The 26,087-nt window shown below is 38.7% G+C and overlaps 1 protein-coding gene across 2 annotated transcripts in view; it reads right to left on the minus strand.

The window, feature by feature from the left end:
• vps50 (VPS50 EARP/GARPII complex subunit) overlaps positions 1–26,087 on the minus strand; it is a 110,939-nt gene that overhangs the window by 45,034 nt on the left and 39,818 nt on the right. For both annotated transcript variants that reach the window (XM_020631689.3, XM_065947993.1), the window contains exons 11-16: positions 24,021–24,119; positions 21,600–21,740; positions 13,629–13,761; positions 3,600–3,697; positions 3,353–3,447; positions 690–788 (exon numbers count right to left, since the gene is read on the minus strand). In XM_020631689.3, coding sequence (XP_020487345.1) covers positions 690–788; positions 3,353–3,447; positions 3,600–3,697; positions 13,629–13,761; positions 21,600–21,740; positions 24,021–24,119 — 665 coding nt within the window. The remainder of the gene's footprint in view (positions 1–689; positions 789–3,352; positions 3,448–3,599; positions 3,698–13,628; positions 13,762–21,599; positions 21,741–24,020; positions 24,120–26,087) is intronic.

A 26,087-nucleotide genomic window follows, 5' to 3' on the forward strand; every position in this document is an offset into this window, starting at 1 on the left:
ATGGGTAATCTCTTTAGAGATGACACCCGGGTGGAAAATAAATCAAAGCTAATGTAAAGATGATGCACAGAGGAAGCCTCCGGGCTAACAGTGTGGATATACGTGAGTGCTTGGAAGGATAATGTGCCCCCTATCTCTCTCTCTCTCTCTCTCTCTTTGGGTGTGTAACCTCTCACTCTTTTGTTTCTGATTACAATTTCACACCCCCATGTCATCACCTCTAATGCACCCCATCATGCCTCTGTAACCCCCTCCTTTCCTGTTTCTGGTCACAGGAATGAAGCTTAATAGAGTTCCTATATTGAAGAATCTTATCGATGATTCCTGACAGGTAATCCCAAAGCTTACATACTCATGTGCATGGCAACGAAGTTATGTATTCATGATGTGTGTTACAGGTTAATTACATGGCTACTCCAAAGAGAGTTAGGTTGCAGGTATGTGAGTGCTTGGTGGAGCAAATCAAGGCAGCCGATGGTTGTGATTGTGTGAAATCGTTTTCAAGCAATCAAGCAATGATAACAACTCTCCTCCAATAATGTCAGGGGACAGAAGCACAAGTCAGATCCATGCACTCTCTGTATAATTGTTCACACATAATAAATAACGTCAGCTCAGGGAATGAACAAGATACTGTCAGAAGCTCACATAATCAAGGCAATGATCCAGAGGCAAAAGACGTCTCTTACCTGTGGTAGTTTTTGAAGTAGTTGACACTCTGCCGTTTGATGGATTCCTGCAGGACCTCTGACTTGCTGCCACAAAACTCCTCACCCACCTGCATCAGCCTGGAAGAGACGATTAAAGGACTAAAGGACGAGGGAACAACTTATGATGAAGAGAGAAGCAAGAGGAAATTCTGGTTGTCAGTTTTATTTTCTTCTTATTTTTATTTTTTTTTTAAACTTTGATTGAAAAAGTTTTGAAAAGTGTAATTGTTGTTGGAATATTTATTATATAATTTCAGTCATCATGAAATTATTATATTGTCAGTCATCACAAGTGGGAATGTGTGTGTGTGTGTGTGTGTGTGTGTGTGTGGGGGGGGGGGGGGGGGGTTGTTGCAGTTGCAGTAGGTCATTTTCTAAACTTATCACATTTTTTTTTTACATTGAAAAAAATAAAGAATGTTGGAGATAATTGAAATAGATTAGTTTTTAAAGCCTATTAGAGTCAACGCCTCTGTTAGCACAGCTGTGTGTGTTTGACTGACAGCTGAGCCAGCAGGGGCACAGAGACACCGTGTAAACAGACTTGGTTTGATACCTCTGACTTGGCAGGCCACACACAGGCAATGTAATGTCAGCAGTGGTACTGAAGAAACAGGACCACACAGTTCTGCATGTTAAGAAGGCACTTTGACCTATTTTAGAAGCTGACATGGCAGACAGCTGATTTATTTTATTCTAAAAGACCAGATATATGTTTCAAGACGTTTCACAGAGGACCTACATTTTCAACAAAAGGATCAAAAAACACTATGTACAGATTAGTATATGATCATGAAAATACAGATAATCTCAGGTTCAGTAGAAAAGATGTGTTAACTTTAGTCTTTAAAATTTGAGTCTTCTCATTTCCAAACTTAATGTTAGCATGTTGCTCTTGAAGGATGTTGCTGGTCTTATCTTTGAAACAGTTAACATCTGCTCTCCTCTTCTGTGATTTTAAACATACAGTGTATCCTGGTATTTCTCTAGGAGCTTCTGCTTCAGCCACTTCTTTGAATATGAGAGACTCTTATCCAGTGACTGATCAAACTGCTGCACTTTTATGTGGACTTGGTCAAGTGTCATAACCCCATGCTCGAGTTCCAGGTCTAACCATTCACAGAGCTCATAAAACACAGCGTCTCGCTCCTCATCAGTTTTCCTTCCTACATCTTTTGTCTTGGAGTAATGACCATCTGTCTCGTAGAATCTTAATTTAAAAAAAAAAATCTGTAATCATTCTTGTGACATGCAAGACATCCTTTGTCATGTGGACCGATATCTTCAAATAGGGGGTCAGATGTACAGTTACTGCAAAAAGATCTTGAGAAACCAAAACAAACCCCTGCGATAGCTAGCTAATGTTAGCATGAGGCAGTCAGCTATCATTCAAGTAAGTAAAATAGTAATCAGATGCACTTGGGGTGTGTGGATGTTAGCTAACTAACTAGACTACCTAGTGTTTGCTAGCTATAAGCTAGTTTGATGACAGTACACTCCTTATAATAGTATTAATCAATGTAGTGACATTCAATGTACAGTTGTAAATAATGTAAGTAATATGTACATATGAGAGTTAAAATCATCTTGCAATATCTCTTTGACCTGTGAATATTATTTGATATGTGTGGACTCTATTGTGTCTGTCCATGATCCACAGGATGGCTTGAGCACGTCTGGCACCTGCCACTCAAAACTCACTCTCTTGCTACAAATGTTAACCAACTGCAACATTTAACAGTTAATAAAAGGTAGTTACCATCACTAATACATTTATAAACATACCTATGAAGATGCTTTATAATTCACATGCAACAAGCCACATTGATTTTCACCTAAAGAAAGGGTTTTCAAGAGAGCTGGAAAAGTGGGCGTGGCCGTTTCTCTACCAAGGAGTGGTTTGGTGCAAAATAAATGCTTGCAATGGATTCAGCCTCCCAAATAACCCCTAATTTGACCCCAAATATGCTATTTAAGGCACATGTAAAAAAAATCAAAAATTTCCAGTTTTCAACCAATAGGGTTCCAGGTACCCGAAGTTTCAGCAGCTCTCACGGCTCTTCCTACAGGAGTTAAATCTTTTTATATGTGTAACTATAGACCTTTAGAAACACATTGGCGTAGAAATTGGTTGGTAAGGAATTTATTCCCAAATTGGCCATATATCTGATAAAATTCCCTCACTATTAATCTCTCCCCCCTTCAAATCCTCCAAAAATCTGATTTCCTGTAAACCTGCACACAATTGCAAAAGGCTGAGTGTGCACGATTGGACACAAGTTTAAGCACTGTAAATGAAGGGGTTTGCACCCTGGCAATTTCAAGTTTGTTTAGGCCAAAAAGCAAGAAGGTTTATAAAATGTAATGTGTTAGTGTTGCAGTGTCTGAATGACAAATGTCTCATTGGAAAAAGAGAGTGTGTGTCTCTGTGTTGGTGTATTTGTATAATTCTAAACATTAATTGAGTAAATGGCTGGGCAAATGAACATCATGAGTCACTAAAGGGATAAAATAGTGACTACTTGTGAAAAAGATCAACTTAAAAAATAAAAGGCAAAAGGCAAAGAGAAGGAAAGGGACAAATAATGATGGCCAATTATTAGAAACAAGGAAGAGCTGCCCGCTCATGCTCGGTCCTGTACCTGCTGATGACATCCAGAACCACGATGAAATCATCGTATTTGAAGTTGGACATGTCTGTGCCAAGAATGTAGGCCTTAACTTTCAACTGGACATCCTGGAGGAGAGAAGAGAGGGGGACAGGATGATATGTGGGAGGAGAACTTGTGATTAAGCAGACATTTGGGGAAAATGTTTGAAATGGCTAAAACTCTTGAGGAAAAGGCACGTGAACCAAGAAAAAAAAGAGTGCACACTATTTTCTCTGACCTGCCAGATGCGTGTCAGTCCGTGCTCCAGCTTCTTCTTTACATAGCTGCGGTCCACCACTAACTCATCCGACTCTGCTGCCGCTGTGTCATCTACGGCTGTAAAACAAAGCACACAGACAAACTAAAAATGAATAACCAGATGGATAATATTCAATTTCCTCTAACTCATTTGATTTACCTTTCATTGACTGAGTTGTTTCAGCGTGATTAGAAGGATTCGATTTACCTATTTCAATAGGTGTCTGCACAATGAGGCTTAAGCAGACTGCATTAGAATGCCAAGCTAAAGTCAAAAAAGGCTTGATGAAAATCACAGTGAAAGAAACTGTAACAATGGTATGAAATGTGCATTCTTATCTGAACAGGAAAATGAGGTGAATTGATCTGTAGATCTGACATGTTTGAGTGTTGTCAAAAGTCCTTCATTGACAGTGTGACCACGTACTGTAGAGAGCCTGGATTTTGTTCCAGGGTCTCTCTTTTTTGTACAGAAGTGGTTGTCAGTCAGCATCTAACAGGAGCAGCTCAATAGAAAGAACATTGTCAGAATCTAGAATCTGATAGCACAATACTGGGGGACACTTCAATAAGATGTCAGGGTGCTGGTCACTGTCAGAAAATGACACCAGTCTTGCTCGTGATCAGATCAGTGATCTGCCGTTCAGATAGACCAGCATGTGGTGTAAAAAACCAGCAGCAGCAACAATCTCAGGGCGGCTGTAATACTTTCCTCTGGCTGAAAATTGCTTCAATCAGTGCGCAAGCTGCTCGCTCTGTGTGAAGAGGAAAGCCTACAGCGAAGAGCCGGCAAGGCAACAAGCAGGAGGCTGTCAATCCCACATTCAATTCTTTTAATGTATCAAGAAGGTAGAAAAGTGGAGACCGAGCTCGGTCAATGAAAAGCCCACTAGTTGTGTTGTGGAGTGTTTTGTTATTTGGCACTGCATTCAAACGTTAACAGAAACATATTTAATGAAAATGTAATCAAATTGACCCAGAACTTTAAATTAAATTTAACAAACCCTATTAAGCTTCAACACTCTAGCAGTGTTTCCCCTAGGTTTACAGCTTTTTTTTTTTTTTTGAAGGAATCTTGGTGTTCATGTGTTACCTTTAATGACAGCTGTCCTTTTCTATGGGAAAGGTATCCTTAAATGATTTATTTCCCTGATTTCCGACTCTATCCACTATCCTATCCCTACAATAAAGGCACAAAAAGCCCCCAAAAAAATTAATTTCCCACGACGGGAAATTAAATTATTCACACTGTTATTGAGACATGCTTACACACACATGGGCTGAAATACACACACATGATCCTATGGACATGCATTAATGGAGAGATGTCAGAGTGAGGGGGCTGCCCACAGCGAGCACTCCTGAACCTTGCTCAAGGGCACCTTGGCAGTTCTCATGACATGAACTGGCACCTCGTTATAGGGAACAACCCTATAAAACCATGTTTATCTTGTTTTATACTGCTAAGAAAGAAACTGTTGAAAAACCTTATTTATTGATTCATATTTAACCCACTCCTACTATCCTGGTTATTCCGCTGTAGGTCAGTGGGTTGGGATAGGGTTAAGAATGTTCTTAAAAGAAAACCACTGATTTAATATCACCTGTTGAGTACACCATGGGCTTACTTAACTTCAGCTGCTTCTCTCCTTTTAGGGATTTAGGGGCTGAGAAGATGTCTCCCTCTGGACTCTCCCTCTCCTGCGGCACCCCAATAACCAATCCGGTCATTACTGAACCAAAAAATTCCCCAAATGAAAAGTAAACAAGAGTTTCTAAGCAGGAGAGAAACTAATAACTGGAATACTTGGACAAGAATTTCTGTTGACACACAGCCAAAACTATTTAGAGAATCCATCCAGCTGATCCATCTCCATTTGCAAAACAAATCACAGGGGAGGCAGAGATTATTGATGGGCAAAACATTCAAGAGGCAAGCATTTGTAGTCTACAGTCTTCGGTGTAACAGCTCTGAAGGAAACCTAAAAGTGTGACAGAGTATGTGATGATCTCATCATTTTTGTTATCACACACACACACGCACGCACGCGCTGTCCTCCATTACCCAATAAACCTGATGAGTGTTAGACGCATATGTTTGGGTAAAGAAGGGAGACAGGCATGAATCATGGGCTGGTGTTTTTCTTATTCTGAAGGAGTGAGATGTTTGAAAGACCTAAAGCCTGAAACATCCAAACAGATAATAGAACTCAGCAAGACTCAAACATATGCAGTCAAAGCAAAGCCACTGAACACAGACCCCGCTGGGCGAGGCATTTGTCTTCAGAGAAAGACGGCAAAGGACTCCTACTGTTTGAAATGTTTGTTAAACAAGTAACCCACATGTCACATTTTTATTCAGAAAAAAAAGTATGATACTAAGTAGCAAAGCTGCACAGTAAAACATGTAGACCTTTTTGAAGAGATGATCAGAGGCAGTGAGGGGGCAGGGAACCAAATGCATCTCAGAACAGAAGAAGTACAAACATAAAGTGAATTACATCCCCAAACTGGGTATATCTATAAAGATGATGGAGAAGAGAAAGGTTCGCAACAAAGAAGGAAAGGGTTAGTTGGTGCCTTAAAAGAAAAAACTGAGCAAAAAGACAGAAAAAGATAGAAAAAAAACTAAACTCAAAACAACGTGAGTAAAGTAAAATCTGTATCTAGTTGGGGTATGTGAACCTAAATAAATCAAAGCTGCTCTGGTTTTCCTGCTATCTGTGGATGCATTATTTTATGGTTCTTCAGGTGAAAAAGTACAAACAGAGAACAAACTGTTTCTTTCACCTACATGAGGTGTTTACAAATGAAGGTCCTAGTTTTAAAAAGGAGTGGGCGTTCGTGTGATACAAACATATGGAAGGTATAACCTGGGATTATACAATGAGATCTATCACCCAATAATTCTCAAGAAAACACATTCGTTACCGTGCCATCATGCCTTCCATAGCAGCTTCAATCGCTGTGGTTTACATTCCCACAGAGCGAGCTGTCTGAAAATGGGCATAAATCTCCTCAAGTGACGTCTCCAAAGTCTGCTTGAGGGAATCATTGAGGCAACACTAGACCGTACAAGCACAACAAACCTAAATCTCCGACAGTATTTTCCAGCGGTTGAGTTGCATTGATGTTAATGTTATTGGCCGAACGTTCAGACAGGAAAGACAAGGATGAATTAGAATAAAGAAGGGTGCAAAGTGCTCAATCTATCAGAGCTCCAGTGATGAGACGGAAATCAATACTGATGCCATTTTGTGAATTAAAATGTCAAACAAGAACTACAACACCGTCTGTTTCTATATTGTAATTGTTAATGCCTTTAACCTCTGCCACAGGGTACGTAACAAACAAGATGATTTACAGCACATTGAAGAAACAGCCTTTTTTTTTTTACGTTTGCCACAGAAAATATGAATGATTTGGCTGTCAAAATAGGACATGATGAAATTTCTTTGTTGGAAAACACAACCTACTCATATAAAATATAAGATTAGCAAAGCAATAAGATGAGCCGCTTGGTCCAAGTGGGCCGGAAAAAAAATCTATACAAGATGAAAGAGTTTTATTCTTCAAAGATTACAACTGTATACGTGAAAAAAAAAAGTACAATGCATTTTGTAGCTTCTCAAGCTGATTGAAGACATTGATCAACTTGTTAATATATTAGTGGTATCATTTAAGGCATAATTGGTCTTGGCCGAAGGCTACTGATTCAAATATGTAAAAAAAAATAATAATAATCTCAAGCTCATCATACCTCTTCAGGCCACTCCTGACCTTGGTTTAAGACTAGAAGCACAAGGACGACATTGTGTGCTACTAGCATGATACACCCAAATTTCCATCCAAAATTTCAGCATCCAGATGCATTGTGGGTAACATAGTTAACCAATTTTTGAAAAGGAATAAGAAGGCTTCAAAAAAAAAGATGGCATCTCTGTTCAGGGATTTATCATTTCTTGCTTTCTAAATTGTTCTTCAAGAGACAAAATAGATGAAGAATTCTGCCAATCATCTTTTTTTTTTTTTTTTTTTTTTTTAATCTGTTTGCATGTAGACTTTACCCAAAGGACTTGTATTAATCATACTCTGAGGATTGCCTTCTCCTTACTATGGATACTGACAGATGCTTCAACACACCTAAGAGGAGGAAAATCCCAGAGAGGAATTCATGTCAGGATTTATTTGTTTCAATAGATGCCCTAGAAAATAAATTATCATTTTCAAATACTTTTCCTGGGAGTGCAAATATCTTTCTAATCATCATTTTCTGCATCTACAAAAACTCACAAATTAGCTCACTACATGTTTCTGTCAGAAGATCAAGTTTAATTTCTGGTTAGCTCCCTGGTTATATTATGAACACGTATTATCTCCTCTCACCTACCATGCGCAATCTTCACAGAGTTAGAGTTGGAGTTAGTACTCATGATGCATTTTAAAATGGAGCCACATCTACAGCCACGGCTGCCATTTCTTTCATATAATAGTCTTATACTGATATCGTGGGAGCTTAAATGCAGGTTTGAAACAGGAAGTATCAAACACCTTTTGAGATCAGAATAGCATTGGTTGTAATTCGGGTCATTAGTAGGGACAGAACTGGTGAAAACAGTTGTATGGTTCAGTGAAAGAACGAACAGAGGACTGAGGAGACATTGTGACACGGCAGCTTGACCAATCTGGGATTCATTTAATGAGCACAAGGGTGGTCGTCAAAGTAAAGGGGTGTGAGGAAGAGACAGCCAAGGCATTTGGAGAGAACGAGGTGAAACAGTTTGAAATAACTGAGAGCCCCAAGAAAAGTCAGACAACCTGGTTAACTGGTTAAGCAGAGCTGGGAGTATTGACTTGTTTAAGACTTAATACCTTGCACAAAAATGTGCAAATTAAGTTGTAGTCCATAATAACCTCGGTTCTCAAGGAATAGCAAAAGTTTTGCAACTTCCAATGATACTTTGGAGGATGCTTACAGAAAGCATAATGTCATGAATTTAAAAGGTAAACTGTAGGTTACAACGTTAAAACAATGAGTCTTTTTGAAAGCATTTTGTTTGGCTCAGTCTATTTAGATTCAAAATGTAATAATGAGAACCAAGATTTCAAAACGTCTTCTGACATTTAGCAGCTCATCTACGTATGTTCATAGTATATTGATGTTCTGAAAGACATGTGTGAGTTCATCCCCCCTACTTTGTGGTTCTTCTGAATGCGGATGTGTCGCTGTTGACTGGGTAAAGGTGTCTCCCTAGGGTGACTTAAATTTGATCACAGTTAACACAAACTTACTGAGGAGAGGGAGGAAAGGATCAGTTATAGAGAAAGCCATTTATTGTCACTCTTGAGGTAGTAACCACTGTGTGACTGTCGGTGTGATTGTGGGTAACAGAGTTCTTGATGACTCACAGGACGAACACCCAGAGGGGCCTTGGCTTCCTTCTGACTTCAAACTATGACTCATAGAGGAGAAGTTTTTTGCATGACTTTGCATAAATATGTGAGAGATCAGCAAAAGAGCAGTGAAATCACGACTCATGGTTTCTCAGTATTACAACACCAAAATCTTAATGACAAAAAACTGTCTTTGACAACCATTAAAATGATATAACAGAAGAAGAAAAAGAAAAAAAGAAGTAGCTCTGTATTTTAGAGAATATAGAGCTGCAGGATTTCATCACATAGTTTATAAACCTCACTACATTCCAAGGGGAATAAATGCTATCACACTTAATGCCCTACACATTTTAATTAACTTATTCAGTGATGTTTACCCAAAATAAATCATGTTTTTTTTATTTGCATGCAGACCTCTATGTTTGTAAAAGCTGGTTTCAATGTTACAGTATATGTAAATTTCAAAAGACCTTTAAGGGAGACACATTTGAAAATAAATCCAATTACTATAAACACAAGATCTGTAGGCAGATTAAAAAGATTGGATTGGTGATGTTGACTCAGGGGAAGTGAGGAATAAAATGCAGGAATAAAAAGTATGATGAAATGGCTCTATCAGAAACAATAAATTGCAACATGTTCTGAGAAAGGTCACCAAACCAGAGGTTATATCACATGCCGTATTCCTCAGTTTAGTTTGAATTCTATGTTACTATTGAACATTAATGAAGTGTGAAGGCCAATTCTCAACCTGACTGCTGAAAACTAATGGTTTTCTTGATCACAGTGGAGCCTTCATACATTTCAATCTGTGCTTTATGCCCATGCTGTGTATGAACATGAGAGAAAACCACAAAATGAGCACGGTAATTTACTTTTACACACACAGAGCAACCCATGCGCCTGACAGCCTTCAGTGCTGATCAGTGATGGCAGGTGTGAAGCACAGAAGTCAATCTGTTTTGTCAGGCAGGTACGACCCTGGCCTGTATTATACTTTATGTAATAAAATGTTACTTTCATCAGGTGGTGGGATTAATTAATAATTCCAATACGTATAACTTTATTAGTATGGCAACTTTATAAACAAAGGTTTAGAAAGTGCCTTGACTTACAACTAAAAAAGAGCCGTAAAACATATGAATCCAAACATCCTAAGAACATAGGGGCGCAGTCACACTAGGCCCAATTGTCCCGTAACACACTGAAGCACGGTTGTCCCCACTCCCCATTCCCTCGCTGGCCTGCACTCACACTGCTCCAGGACTAACTTTCATCATAAAGCGTTTTTAGTTAACCACACATTCAAAAAATACAATTAAAAAAGGGACTCGTGGTTGAGTCTGCATCCGCACGAACAACACAGAGAATATGATGGCTACTTTGCGGCTTATTTTGAGTAATTTTAGTCGGATACAGCCATCCTCGATTTTACTTTATAATGAAGGAGGAGGAGCAAAAATGTATGAACTGAAAAAAGCAGCAGTGTGGAAAGAGAAACAACATGTTGAAACATTACAAATCTGTAAAAGATAATAAATTAGCCTGGAAGAAAAAAAACAATGAATAGAGAAAGAGGTAAGAAAAAGGCAATTCAAAGTATTGAAGGCTGTAAAAAGAGATCAAAGCAATAAAATAAAGAAATGTTTCTGAATGAAATAGAAGCAATACAAGAAATTGAAGAAACTAGGGATATACAGCTATATTTAAAGATACAATAGGCAAAAGGAAGACAATAATAAGTAACTGAAAAATGAGGAGCTGGCTCAATATTTCAGGTGTCAACAGCTAAATTCATTGGGATTCTCTAATTGCTTCCTTGCTGACGGTAGAGGTGAGATGTGTGACAGTCAAGTCACAGAAGACAATGATCTTGAGTGGGTGTGACTGCTGTGTGTGTGTGTGTGTGTGTGTGTGTGTGTGTGTGTGTGTGTGTGTGTGTGTGTGTGTGTGTGTGTGTGTGTGTGTGTGTGTGTGTGTGTGTGTGTGTGTGTGTGTGTGTGTGTGTGTGTGTGTGAGCGAGAGATGGGGGTCACCTCAAAACACTCTTCCACAAATGAGACAACGGCTATACAGGCAATCACTACACTTATGGACCCAATGCACACATTAAGGTAGGGAGAAAGAGGTTACAGCCAGGACAAAGGCGAGGTCAGGGTCACCTTTAGATGGGGGGGCAAGGGTGCAGAGGTGACAGCCAATCAAATGGTGAGATGATAGATGGGCCCCATGAAGGGGAATGTGTTGTATGTCCTCCCTGTCCCCCCCTCCCAAGAGGATAGCCTCTAATAAAGAATTGTGAGGACTTAGCATGTCACCAGGCATTCAGGATACCCTTGCGTGCTCATCCATTCCACAAATTGATTGAGTACGGGAGAGGGGGAATGAGCGATATTTCAATACGGAGCAAGAAGGAGGTAGCTAATTTGACAGTTCTGCTTTTGCAGCTAATATCTGACGGAGCCTCTGGTAAGACAAATGATATAAACAGGGATGAGGTTAAAACTGCTATACACCAACTCCAGTGTGGGTTTCTTTTCTTACGCGGGTAAGACAAACTTCTAGAAGAGCTTACTGTTAAACCGCAGAGTATGCATTGCCTTGACAACTGAGCTTCCCGAGGCTGATGTTTGCACATCTGGCGGACTGAAGGCAGGATGGAGGGAGGCAGTGATGACACAAGTGAGACTTTCCTTGTTGATCCAGACATAAGCTCTGGGTTTGGACAGATGTGGTGTTCAGTCATCTTGGTGTTCCTAATGGGCCAGAACCTGAGTGCAGCTTTACTGAGTTTCCAGAGAAGAGACGGGGAACTTGGTACTGTTAGCATCACGAAATGTACAAAATGCTAGCACAGAACAGCTACTTGCTATTTCTTTTTTGAAGGCCCTGACACACCAAGCAAACGGCAAAGAAATAGTGGCGACGAAGACCGACTGTGGCATGGCCTCACGTTGCCTTTTGTCCTGGCCAAAAAGTCGCACTCAAATGCTCTCTTCTCTTTTGTGTCAACCACCACGTACGTTCTGCAGATGCCTCAGAGGAAATAACTCCCCATGCCAGCAGGCGGCGGTAGTCTATTGTTATGATACGAGAAGAACATTTTCACACCGCTTTCAGTCGCCACCTTAATATTTTCACACTATGGTCACCACTCATTGGCCTCATATAGGTACCTCTAATCAAGAATAAAGTCTGATGAAAAGTTGAAAATGGCACTGGCGTTGTCAGCCCTTGCTCTTAGAGGCGACAAATAAGGAGAAACAGGACTAATGGGTGAAAGCACGGATCCTAAAGCAGCATGCTCTGCTTAAGGGCCTTTCCCGAACCTGTGTCGAGAGCTGGAGTTACATGAAACCTCTCACCAACCACCAACGGGGGCCGATGGGGGCTTACGGAGCCGGACACACCGCAAAAATTAGGGCGACGATTACTCACTGGCAGTCCAACTGGGACCGACGGCTGACGATCTCCTTGGTGTATCAGGGCCTTAACACCATTAAAACAGGAAGAGTCTGAGATCTAATAAGTGGATGATCAAGAATGTTGCTGACAACAGCACAAAAAGAGGCCCATGTGTGGATTTATATGAAACATATTTAAAGGATGTTACAGTTTGTATCCTGAAGTTCTGTTTGTATCAGCATTGTAACAAAGCCGCTCAATGTAATGCATGAGACTTTTTCCTGAGAAATAAATAAATTATTCATGGCTCATCACCTGCTTAAACACTTATCCTTGAAACATGGGTCATGTTAATTATGTAAAACCTACAATGTGTATGTATTAATTTCTATTCACCCAATGACGACACACTGTCCAACTCATTTTAAATTGATAAAGGAACAAAATTACTTATCACAAAGAACGCACTATGATGCACATCTATTTGTACTGTTGAAGAGAGGAGATGCTTTATCAACAATAGTCCAATCAGAGGTGTTTATTCCACCACTGACTCATTCAGTGACCTCTAAGCTGAAAAGGATCGCAGTAAGAGCTGGAAAATAAATCCAGCTTCAGCGCCCGCACCACTCTACTCTGTTCTGCACCGGAGCACCCGAATGCTGTCTTCTCTTTTCATGAGCCCAGATTCAATCATTCCTTTCATGCCGGCTATAAAGCTGATAAACCTACAGTATGTCAAAACCAAACAGCCAGGGAGAAGCAGCGCACTCCTGAGCTTGTGAAGAGAGCTGACCCTATCTTCTTTGTGAATTGAATTTGTGAGTTACTCCTTCATCTTGCCGTATGGGGAGCCGATACCGATTTTTTTTTGGTGTTTATGAGTATATCTCAATGAAAGAAGTCAAAGAAAAGCAGGTGACAAAGAGAGATTTGAGGGTGCTAAAATGAAAAAAGGACGGATATTTTTGAGGCACAAAATACTCGCTTGTGCAAGTAAGTGACACTCTTCCTCTCTATGCTAGAGGTTATGACATGCTCTTTTTCCTTCCTGAATATGTGACTGCACAAAGATACATTTCTCTACAGAGCATGGGGTATTCCTTTTTGCAATTTGTCAGGTCAGAACTAAAGGAAGATTTTAGCTGAATATATATCTTGGACAAATACAATGGTGATTGTGTTAAAGAGGTGTTAAGACTCTTACCTGGAGTGGGCGCAGTCTCCAGTTTGTCATGCTCCTCGTGCCACTGCATGGTGCGATGGTAGCTCAGCATCACCTCCCATAATGCCTTGCATAGATCCATCAGGCACGGTATGTAGCTGTCCAGTGTGATATGCTGCCAATAAAGAGAAGAGAAGAAAACAAAGTCACTGATGCTCTGTACTTCATTGTTGTTAAACGTGAGGTATTCTGTATACTTCATTTTATGTCATCTGTGCTACGATTGTTTTGTAATTATTAAGAGCAAAAAGGATAATTTCAGAGTGATAAAACACACTGTCCTGGACAATTTTAAAATCAAGAATGAGATTTAACAAACAACTCAAAATAAACTGTCCTCTTTCTAACATCTAATTAAAGCCTGCTTATGCTCATCATCCAAGGACACTTTGTCTGAAAACTAGTTTTTTCTGTGTAATAAGAAGCACTTAGAGCATTTTTAAGGGATAAATTATGTAAGGACCAACTGAACATCATTTAAGAGCTACTACTGTAAGAACTGATATACAGTATATAAAAGGGTGTTGTTTAAAGGATGTATTATTAATGAACTGAATATGGATTTAAAAATATCTCTACTCAGCACTTAACCGGGGCGTTTATACTATATGATACCAACTCTGTTCAAAAATAAAACACACAGGTGATTTGTGTATTATTGGGAATAAAAACACAGTTTTTATGCTATCTTTAAAAGAAAACAGCAGTTCGCAGTCTTGTAAAACAAGGGTCTCAGTTAACCACTCTCAATAAGGTAATTTACTGCATGGTTGTCAAGGTAACTACACCCTTCAGTAGATGTTTTCCTTTATATATCTAAGTCCTGTGGATATCAAATAGTGTAGATATATACTAATAATCTGTTTGTGCTTTAGAAAGTTCTTTATTTGCTGTTAAAACAATGTTCATATTCTGGAGGGCTCGAGTGATGTATTGCTTTCATAAAATACTTTGTATTCTTATTGTTTCTGCACATTCAGCATCTGGAGACTCTGCAGGACTCAGATTTTATTTCAATCAACCACTCAGATTCTTGCTTGCTGTTCAAACCAATTAGAAAGCTTTGATTGGCAGTCTGGGATCAGTTCGAGTCACTGATGGCTCCGCCCCCTCTGGATGTCATCAGTATTAGGAAAATTAAAAACCTAAAGTAGACATAATAAAAGTCTTTGTTTTTCTGCTGAAGTAGATACAATATGTATTTGTTTTGATTGATGTTTTAATCACTTATCAATAACTAATGTGGGAACTGGGTAACAAGACAACAATGTGTATTAATAACAATTTGACTTGTGTCTTCTTTTAGAATGAATCAATAATTATCTACCAACATATCTGAAAATAGAAATCAACCCAGGCATTAACCTCAACTCCATCACTGCACTTTGATGCATTTCACAGTGATTCTAAATCCCAAGAAAGAAGCTATATATGGTAGAAAACAATCCAAGAATAATCCATGTTGTTGTTGTTCCTGCACCCATCCAACAGACAAACACTTCAGAATCCAGTCTGAATAAAATGCATGTGTTATTTTAAGATCCTCACAAAACACTGACAGAAGTAAAACCTTAAGCTTATTTTAAAAAATCCTCTAGCATGTCTGAATACCTGAGCAAGAAACAATTAGTTGCCAAGCTGATTGTTTAGCTAAGCAATTTTTAGTGAGACATTTGTATCATGTAATGACCACCAATGCCGTAAGTGGATAACAAGCTTTTGCTAAAGAAAGTTAAATCGCACAACAGGTACGACTTCACTACTGACAAGGACTATTGTAGAGACACTATTGTGTTGAATGTTGTCATTTGAACAACCATTTTATTTTATAAATGTAGCTTCACTTTACTGAATACTAAAGATAAACTAGTATATCACATTTTAAGCCCTTCAAATTAAAATGTTAAAACTGTGATGTTCAACATGGCAAGGCACAAATATCAAATACATTTTAACATTACACATTCATTAAACTATTAGGCATCCATTCTCTATTGCATTTTAAAACACCATGCCTTTTGAAAATGTATGTTTTTTATTCAATATTGATTTTATTTATCCACTTAATCATCATTAACAAATCACAAATGTTATACTTCAATAAAGAAAGAACAAACCTCTACAACTCTACTGTCACAGAAAATTCTTCAAAGCTGAATTATTGGAATTTTTAAATATAAGGGGAAATGAGATACATGCAGTTATATCCTCCAGCAGAGGTGTATTGTGTTGTCCCGTAGGCCGAAAACTAAAAGAGGCAGAGCGTTTCCTGTTAGTACTCTGTAACTGTGGAACTATCCACACGAGGTCACGAGTCAGTGATCTCTAAAAATTCCTTTTTAAAACACACCTAAATCTTGTATATATTATTTTAGTGTATCCAGTATGAAATAAAGGCATAAAATAGTAACACTAAACAACACAACCATTATGTTTCATTCAAACGATCATCAGGCATTTTACTCAAATCAGACAATCTAGCACTACCAAATAGGAAAAATATCTGAATTAAATGGAGATAAACAGCTCAAGTTACAAAACAGACTCCAGCATCACCAGTCACACAGGTAAGCTAATGAACCAGTCCTGACAAAGCAAGGCTTATGCTTAAAACCCCATGTGCTTCACCAGCCAACTGTAATGCTGCAGCATGTTGCCAGGCAACTGGGGTGAGAGGACATGACATTTGGATAAGTGGTAGGAGCGTGGGTGTTCGTTAGGATCTTCAGTGGGTCAGACAATTAGAAGTAACCTCAGCTAATCCTACCAAAACTGCTTTCCTATCAAGTCTGTTTGTGTGACTATATGTTAAAGGCTGCAACTGAGAATATAATACTACAAGTCATACCTGTGGTAAGGTAACACAGGAAAATATTATAATAAAAAGTTCTGAAAAAAAAGATATCCAGCTTGCTGGAGTATGAGTTCAAATAGGAAGGATCTGAATCTATTTTGGATCTAAAGACAGCTACCTGTCATTATGCACAAAACATATGCCAAGCTGTGTCAGGGAGTTTATAAAAGAGAGCTTTTTTTCAGTCAAGTGTGGGCGTGTGGAGTAGAGCGAATGAAAGAATTGCCAGACTCTGGCAAAAGAGATGTGCAAGAGACTGCAGGTAGTCTTGATTTAGCTGATTCACATTCTTTATGGAAATATAATCACTACCCCCTCCTTTCAAGAAAGACATAAACAAACATATTAACCTGCAAGAGATCAAAACATAGTCAGCAAAATGTGGAACTGCTGTGCAAGCAAAGAGGCAAAGTAGAGAACAGGCTCTAAAAAAGGAAATCAGTCAGACCATGTCTTGAAATGACTTTGTGATGTAGTTTCCAAAGAGAGAATTTTGTAAAGTCAAAAAATATGATGTATGACACAACACATAATATCAGTGGATTCCTAGGTAATCATAAATATCTTCAAAGGACATACCATTCCCTTACTACTCCCTTTTGAATCAGCTAGAAAGGAAAATATTTGTTTTTGAAAGGTTTTAGATCTTTCTACAGCATTCTTGATGGTATTACATCAGTCTATAAGTAAAAAAAAAAGGACTCAGCAGCTGAAAGTCTCACAGTACTTATGAAATGGTATCTTCGTAAAGGTTAACAAAAAGTCTTCCATAGAGTCAGGGGTGGCTGGTATAAATGGAGGACTTAGCCATCCCTTAACAATGTTAGGCAAAATAGATTGTTTCTTAAATTGAAATTACCGGGATCACAATGCTGGTAGAAAGTTAATGGCATCCCTATGTGTTAGTATCAAGCTAAAGAACTCAGATGTAATCCCTGTTTTTCTGTTAAAAAATTGCACTCCCCCTGGAGAATGATGCACCAGCTGCCACTGCATACAATGTAAAGTAAGAAGGACCCAAAACAGAACCCTGTGGTACACCCCTAGGAATAAATAAACTGAATTTCTGGATTCCATTGTCATTTACTGATGCTTTTGTCAAAGGATATTTATCTATACTTAAATCATTAAATTAATGGTTGAATTATTTTTTGTTAAACAAAGAGTATGCAATTCAAATTTTGCACAGAAATAAGTTTTCAATCATGCAAAGTCAAAGACATTCATTTAGTCTTCTTGGTTTTCATAGGAAGGTGTTTTTGTCACTGTTTAAACTGCAGATAGCCCCGAAACAGATAAATGTGGCCAGTAAATTAAAGAGAAAAACATCTAATCAACTGGGCATCCCCCTTCTGAAAATCTGAAAATCAAACAAAGCATTCCTCTGAGAAAATAATTCAAAGAAAAAACACTTTCAATGAAAAACAGCTGCAGTATTTAGATGTCTGTCACTGATGTGACAGAGTAATAACAACAAATAACATGAAACATCAGTTTTCATCCATAGTGTGGGATGACAAGATGTACAGTGTTTGCCAAATGACAAGTTTTCATCTGTAATGAGGCTATCTGTAGACACGGATAAGTAAACACAAAATGCCAGCCTAAGACTATTGCAATGCTTTACACGGAAAAAGCAAAAGGGTTTATATCCACTACAGAGTGTGAAAATGGCCCATCATTGTTACATAACTGCACTACAGGTCAGCTCATATCAAAATAATGGGACGATTCACAACAGAGAAAGGGATGGATCACTGTGGGTTACTGATGTGCCATTGTATAATACTATTGGAGTGATTTGTCTATCATCAGTAGTGCTAATGGTCTTGTATAAAAAAAATACTAGTCTCTCCAGCCGTTCTAGAGGCTTCCATATCCTACAAAACCTTATAAAATATATATATATATATATATATATATATATATATATATATATAATATGTAATTATCAGAAATAACAATTATCTAAGTATATTGCCATTTGATGATATATTTAAGTCTAGAAAGCCACCAGTTGGCTGGATGATTATAAATACTTCTGTGATGTAATTAGTAAGAACAGGAAGTAAACCAAAGTTTTGGTATGAAGTACATTATAAAGTCCTGCATTTATAGTCAGCTTCTTTCCCACAAGAACGTCCAATGAAACTAGGTCTCAACTGTCCTATTTCCATCAGCAGAAAAGCCAGACAGACCAGGGGATTGATGAGGAGTGAGGCTGTACAATAATGATGAGTATTGATGTAAAATTAATAAGACCCTCTCCCAATCTGAGCTGACCTTTCTGACTGCTCCCAGTTCCCTTGAATTTTAAGTTGCATAACTAAGAGGAAAGTTCAGTGGGTCTTATGTGGCTTTAGCATTTTCTTAACCTTTTATTTATCAGCAGAATAACTGGATAAGTTTGCTTCATTCTACAAACACCAACATGCCCACATCTATACTAAGCAAGTTCAATACCTAACTCAAGAGCTAATCAATGGTATTTGTTGAAGCAGAGAGTATTGCTTTGCTGATTACACATATTTTCAGCCGGTCTTGTCACCGGTATAATTCAAACACTAGTGAGAAAGAGTCAATATGTGCGTCTTTTCTGAAAACTACCATACAAACTCTCAGAGGGACAACTCAGGGACATCTCAAATACTCAGAAAGCATTGGGGGGGGGGGGGGGGGGGGGAAGCTTTTTTTCAGACTTTTAGCTTCTGTTTAAAAACACTAGGAGGAACAGTGAGTGTGCAGCTAATCTAGACATTTATTTTCTATTGGTAAGTTTAGTTCTTCTAAATAGATTGTTGTCAACCATGCATATACACTGTGTGGATGATCACACAACCCTCATCAAGCATTCGAGTGTGTGTGATTGTGTGTGTATGTGCTGCCCCATCAATAACGGTCACACAGCTGTGAGTGTAAAGACACGTTCAGTCAATCTTGAGTCGGTGAAATTGTTTGTACAGAAGATGTGTGTGTTTGTGGCACGAGTTCACCCAGGCAACACCGCGTGCTGACAGGGTATCTATCAAACACATGTAAACATTAGGACGAGCGTGTAGCTACTGTATGCATGCATGTGTATTTTACAGGGTTACTAAAGCTTGTTAAAGTTTAAATAAAAATTGGTCCAATCATTTATCTACCAAGAAATGTAGAAAGAAGCACTACCCAGACTCAAAAAGGGTGTTGGTTTGAGGTACTCCTTGTACAGGGATGCAAGCAGTCTTTAAGCATCATCTTTTAAACAATTTAAATGCCTTTATATTCACGGCATGGCCCTGTGGACCTTAAAAAACACACTTGAGCGTGTTTCGGCATCAAGCCTTTTAGGAGAAATTATTAGGGCCAATATATGCAAATAAACTTATCCCTACATTCATTAAAAATAAATTATACACTGATGGCAAAAAGGTGAATCAAAGCAACATAACATAGGGGTGCGCTGGTGGCGCAATGGTTAGGGCGCGCGTCCCATGTGTTGAGACTCTCGTCTCGAGCGGTAGGCCCGGGTTCGCTTCCACCCGTGGCCCCTTTCCGCATGTCATTCCCCGCTCTCTCTCCCTGGTTTCCGACTCTATCCACTGTCCTATCTCTGCATTAAAGGCACGAAAAGTCCAAAAATAAATCTAAAAAATAAAAATAAAAAAAAGCAACATAACATAACAATACATTACCCTGATGATATGTGGTCTATCCCATAGGCTTGTAATGTGGCTGGGTTGATATTGTGAATTGAAGATAGTGTCTTGCGGGGTAATTCACATTACCAGTTTGATAATCTCTTATAAACCTCAAGCTCTACAGACTGCAAGACTTTGCAAATCCACATTGGTTTTATTTTTCATTATTATGAAAGTGTGTTTGTTAAGATCCACATTTTTTTTTTCTAATTTCTCTACCAAGTTCTTGCAAGGCAAGCAGAGTAGGCAATAAAGTTTTTTCCATGAAAGTTTCAACTTTTGATTGAAGAGCATTACTCCCTTACAATCTTTTATTACACATGAAATATTAAATGAAATATATTAGTTATTAGCAGTTGTAAATTATCCCCATTGAAACAACAGAACTGAGCAGGTTTGAAGCAACAGTAGTACTCCAGATATTTCACTTTTCAGCTCGTTCTGGCAGAATGCCATTCTGGATCTGAAACCATGTCAGACAAAAAGAAACCTTTAAAAGAAGTCCCTTGACTTTTATAAAATCATTACTGCTCATCTTTAAGCCACAATCCAAATGTGGTAGGGAAACCGGGAGCATAATAGACAGGAAGCTGGTGCAAAGGAGTGAAGTGGAGGAGAGATAGAATGAAGGTAAGAGGTAAAGGACAGGGCATTGTAGATTTATGAGCACAGCGGGCATCTCCTCTAGTTAAAGCTGTGCTTTCACACAGCAGGCAAAATATGAAGCCAGAGGGTGAGGGAGAAAAAAAGTGAAGTGCAGAAACACTGGGAGAGGCAAACAAATTGTTTCCCTTGATCAGGCAGAGATAACCTTAACCTTACTGTTATATACCCTTTCACATTGAAGGTCAGACTGAAGCTGCAAATATATGATGAATTCACAAAGTTACTGTAATGTGGCCACGCAAATGTGATATATTTTGATCTTTGGGGTAAAGGAAAGCCAACATGAAGAGCCTGGTCAAATAATGCAGCTGCTGAAGTGCATTGGTTCTGTATTGTGAGCAGGATTAGTTATCTCAGAGTTAGGGGCTAGAATGTACTTTTTACCCCGATTATCTCCACGCTCTCCCCCACTCATTTATTTCATTCAATTATGGAGAATCTGTGGGCTCCCTACACGTGAAATAAGTCTTTTTTTTTTCACTTGGCTACATGGCAGTAAGACATCTAAAGGAGTAATGTGAGTAAAATGTGCTCAGCAGTGTGTCAAAAGCCCTTTCAGCACTTCGTAGGTGGACGTTTTCGTTCACACTTTCACTTAACCGACTACAGAAGTGGTTAGACTTGACACTGGCATAAAAGAAAAGGGGGCTGGACCTTTTAGCGCCAGAAATCACTGGGAAATTACAGTCAGAATGGACTAATGTCGGTGGAATAAATTGACCTTCTACACAAACACACACTCATCTGTCTTACCGTACAAAGGTCCTTGTATTGCATTTTCTGGAACTTGGTATCGGCATTGCCGGCGCACAGCTCCACATATCCGAGCACGACTTGGAAAACGGTGTTGTGTATGGCCTGGGTGAAGTGCATGTGCAGCTGGTCCATGGCAGTCTGCAGAGAGAGTCAAACACATTGTTAGGAAAACCACTTTCAAGTGGAATAAATAATCCTCATTGAGCTATGGCATCATTTCCCAAATCTCCTGTATGAAATATCAGTAGCTTGAAGCTTCACTGTGTTCTCCAGCTAGTCACAAATTTAGTCCGTATGCAGCCAGGTCCTTGTCAGAAAGCTTACAGGGCGTTTTCGTTAGGAAATAATTTCCTGATAAATACTGATTGGATCAGCCATAATATCAGAACTAAAGTAAACTTCAATGATCATTTGTAATCAAGGATTTAATCTACAAGTACATCCAAGAACTGCTCAAAAACCATGAGGCTCCATCGCACTGCATTTATCCCTTTGTAATCAAAAGTCTGTTATCCCTTATTCTATTTTAAAGATACATTTACCATCTCTTTCTCAGCTCCCACCCACAGTCTCACCGTGGGACCCCAGTGAATTGAGGACACCAGAGTAGCAGGAGACTCTGGCACAGCATTGAACTAAGCCCTATAGGTAATGGGTGTTGCAGAGCAATTCGATTTTCTTGCCGCAAACTCCTGAACCCCAAGATGTTGCCCCCATCCATTCTGAGTGCCTGCTGCCACAAAAGTAATTTAAACATGTATACCCCACTTTTCTGAGAGAGTCACTTCATCTGCCCTAGAAACACTGGGAAAACTGCTGGCTGTTCAAAACCATGACTAGCGAGGAAAAAAGAAACTTTGGCTTCTCAAATCACAGTAACCTTTATATATTTCAGCACATGACCTTATGGCATCATCAACTTCTAAATGAAACAAACTACTAATACGTAGATGTTTACTTCAGACAAATGTCACAATATGAGGAGAATTATGAGAAGAAAGACACGAATGGTCTGAGGTATTATCCTATTTTTTTTAGGATTTTAGAAGCTCATAACACTGAGCCCAGCTCCATTTGGATAACACAGGTCATTCATCGGGTCATCATTCAGATCTGTTTATATTAGTGCAACAAAACAGAATGATGTAAACGCTAGTTTTTAGAAAGAAGCAGTAAAAGCTTCAAAGCTGCATTCAGAAGTCTCTTAATATCGATGAATCAGATATCAAATCTATTGCCAATCAATCAATCAATCAATAAAGTAATGGTTTAGAGTCTTTGTTGCTGATTATTCATACAGAGAAAACTTCATAACAGTATTTCTTCAAAGCCTTTCCTTCTCAATATAACCATTTGTGTTGTTTTTTTCATCCGTATGCATCTAGTTTTGAGTGATTTATCAAGATTCTGCTTAAGAAACCTGGTATTTTGTTGTTCCTTTACTCCTCTATTGCTTAAGTTAGAGATTTGGAGCTATAATGTCTTTTGGGATACAATATTTTACCTTTTTTTTCTTCTTTTTTTAAAGAATATTTATGGATCAAATGCCTAACTGATGAATATACAGTCTCAAAAAGCCTTACAGACGCAGTTCTGCCCCAAAGGATGGCTGTATACGTCAATAGTTTTATAGCATAACAGAACATTAACACTGGGTCAGATTTAGAATAACATTGACATGCTGAGTACAAGCACGAGGAAGCCGCTCTTTGTTTGGTTGTTAATGTATATATGACACAAGTTATCAATGAAACTCAGATTTCCAACTTTGATTTCCAAGAGCTGAACAATGTGATGTAGAGAACATGAGAAGGTGGTTTTATTACATTCTAAAACATCTATATCATTACATCACAGTCTCTTACATTTCTTCCCAGACATTCCTATCAGAAACTACAGTGATCTGTTGTTATTGTTCTTTGTTAACGCAAAGGCTTTACGCCTTCAAATCAAATGCACAACAATATCAGACACAAACATGTTGTCGAGAAGGTATCGTCTTCAATGTGTTGAGGATTTGAGGGCTTAATTGATATTATCTAGGGATTCTTTTTGAAGACTTTTCTTTGTGGGTGATTTCTGTGAGTGTATCTTGATTGACAGCAAGCAGAGCAAGGTGTACCTGTAATCACAAAGAATGACTAGCATGCTCTTTAGACAATTATATTATCTACTGGGACTAGAAGAGACATAGATATTATATAATATCAATTTAGGATAGCATGGCCAAATTAAATCTCTTGTATTCTATGAATACTCAGCCAGCCTGTTCAAACTGGTCTAATCAACAGTTTGAAAAAGTTTGAAAAAATATAGAAACACTTGAAATGTGCAGCAAGTGTTGGCATCAATGGGGGCTTCTCATCCATTCATGTTTAGTCATTCCCCATGACCATGTCACTGAGTCGAACTACTGACCTGTGTCTTGCCGAGGAGTGTGTAGGCCAGCTGGACCTTGGTGTAGTGCGACACATCAAAGTTTTTACACGTCTTGGACAGGGCGACATCAAGCTGCTCCTGTGGGCAGAAATAGAGAGATGACAAAGGGAAAAAGGAAAGAGGAAAAGTGTGTGTGTGTGTGTGTGTGTGTGTGTGTGTGTGTGTGTGTGTGTGTGGTGGGGGTAAGAAAAGAGAGGGATTATCAGCACTAAGACCAGGGATTTAGATATAGATGTGCAGATGAAACGCTTCCGCACAGGGCCAAGGGCAGGTAACAGGATATGGATGGGGGTTTATAAATGAGTGTGTATGTGAGAAAGTCTTTGACAAAGACATAAAAAGAGAAAGTGGGACAAGGTCAGACAGAAGTTAGGAAGCACATGAAGGAGTAACGACCCTAACACAATAAGTTGACCTTATAGAATACTAATGACAAAGGCTGTGTGATCAAACACATTGTGTGAACATGTGTTCAAAACAGCTCTTAAACACAGTGCAGTTACAGGGGTTGACATTAAGTTAAATTCGGGCGTTCAAGATTACTGGCCCAACTATTGTAACCAATGGCTGAGGAACATAAACATAACATGCAGCATCAATTCAATAACAGTAGCATATTTGTTACCCCCCCATCAGGGATATCAACTTAGCAAACACAAAACAGAAATCTCTCTGTGAGAAACTTGTTTGCTGTGAGAAACATTTATTTTCTCCCATTACCATAACCTTACTAGCGTTAAGTTTCTGATTAATGTTCTAAGCCGCTACCAGCTGATACGTGCATGATAAATATGGACACGGGGAGATGAAACAGGGATAAGTCGAAATAACAGCACACTCTGAGATATCAATGCTTTATGACCCGTTGCTGTGTAAAAATCTGCAAAATACTTTCTTAAAAATATATTTTAAAGACTTAACTGTCTTCCTATCTGTACAGCTAATCTGCAGCCTACATCTGATTCTTAAAGCTGATTCTTAAAGCTGTCTTTTCACTGAAACTCTGCACAGGGATTTAGCAGCAGTAGCTGCCATTACTATTTGAACTGAGCTCATTATCTAAATACTTGGAGGAAAGACCAACAAAAATAACTTTGGCCAATGGTAATTGATCTAATTACATGTTTTCATACTTCTAAAGTACTTTGTAATTGTACTTTTGAATTTGTTATTTCATAATTTAATCAACTATGTATACATTCTTTTGTGTACCCTATTACTACACAGGAACAATCATCCAGTGACAATGAAATTAGCCCAAAGCAACACTTTCTGTTGCTGATGTTCCACGGGGTTGTCTAACTTTTTTATAATGATTCCTATTTATTTTTGTAGGTGGCTTTAAAGGACCAATATGTAACTCTGACACCAAGTGTTTAAAATGGGTACTGCAAAATTCAAAACATTGGAAAGAGCTGTCCCCCCCGTCCGCTCGTCCCTGGAGTCAATGTGCACGCAGGTTGCCATGTCGCAGACACGGAAGCTTCAGTGTTTAGCCAGCTCTGCATTGGTCATGAAACATTTCTGCGTTCTAACCAGATGATAAATTATTCTAACCTCTCTCCATTTTTTCAAAAGCATCTCCAATATTTATCCTAGTTTTTTCAAGTTTCTGGTGGTGGAGCTTTTTAAGTCAGGAAGAATCGGTTATATCTAAACCAGTTACCTTCACGCTTTGATCGCTGAACACCTGTTGGTTTGCCGTTTGCCTGACAAACCGAGGGGCAAAACTTCGAAGGAGGACATACTGGCTGCTGTGTTGTTGAAAGAGAAGCCAGCACTTCAACATAGCATGTTTACTTAATGTCTGATGATATAGTAAGGTCATTTCATGATTCAATTCAGTAGATATCTTACATATCTCAGAACCTTTTTTCTTTGGAGCCCACACTTCTAGTATCTTAGAAAAGCCGAGCTCCCGCAATGAACCGCACAAAAAAGTACAGATACATTGCCTTTGTATAAACTATCCAGTTTGTATGTTATCAAGCTTTTTTTTATTATGTGCAAATCTAATTTGGACAATCTGAGAGGGGGGCAGATTGG

Source organism: Labrus bergylta, chromosome 19 (assembly GCF_963930695.1).
Source record: "Labrus bergylta chromosome 19, fLabBer1.1, whole genome shotgun sequence".
Lineage (NCBI taxonomy): Eukaryota > Metazoa > Chordata > Actinopteri > Labriformes > Labridae > Labrus > Labrus bergylta.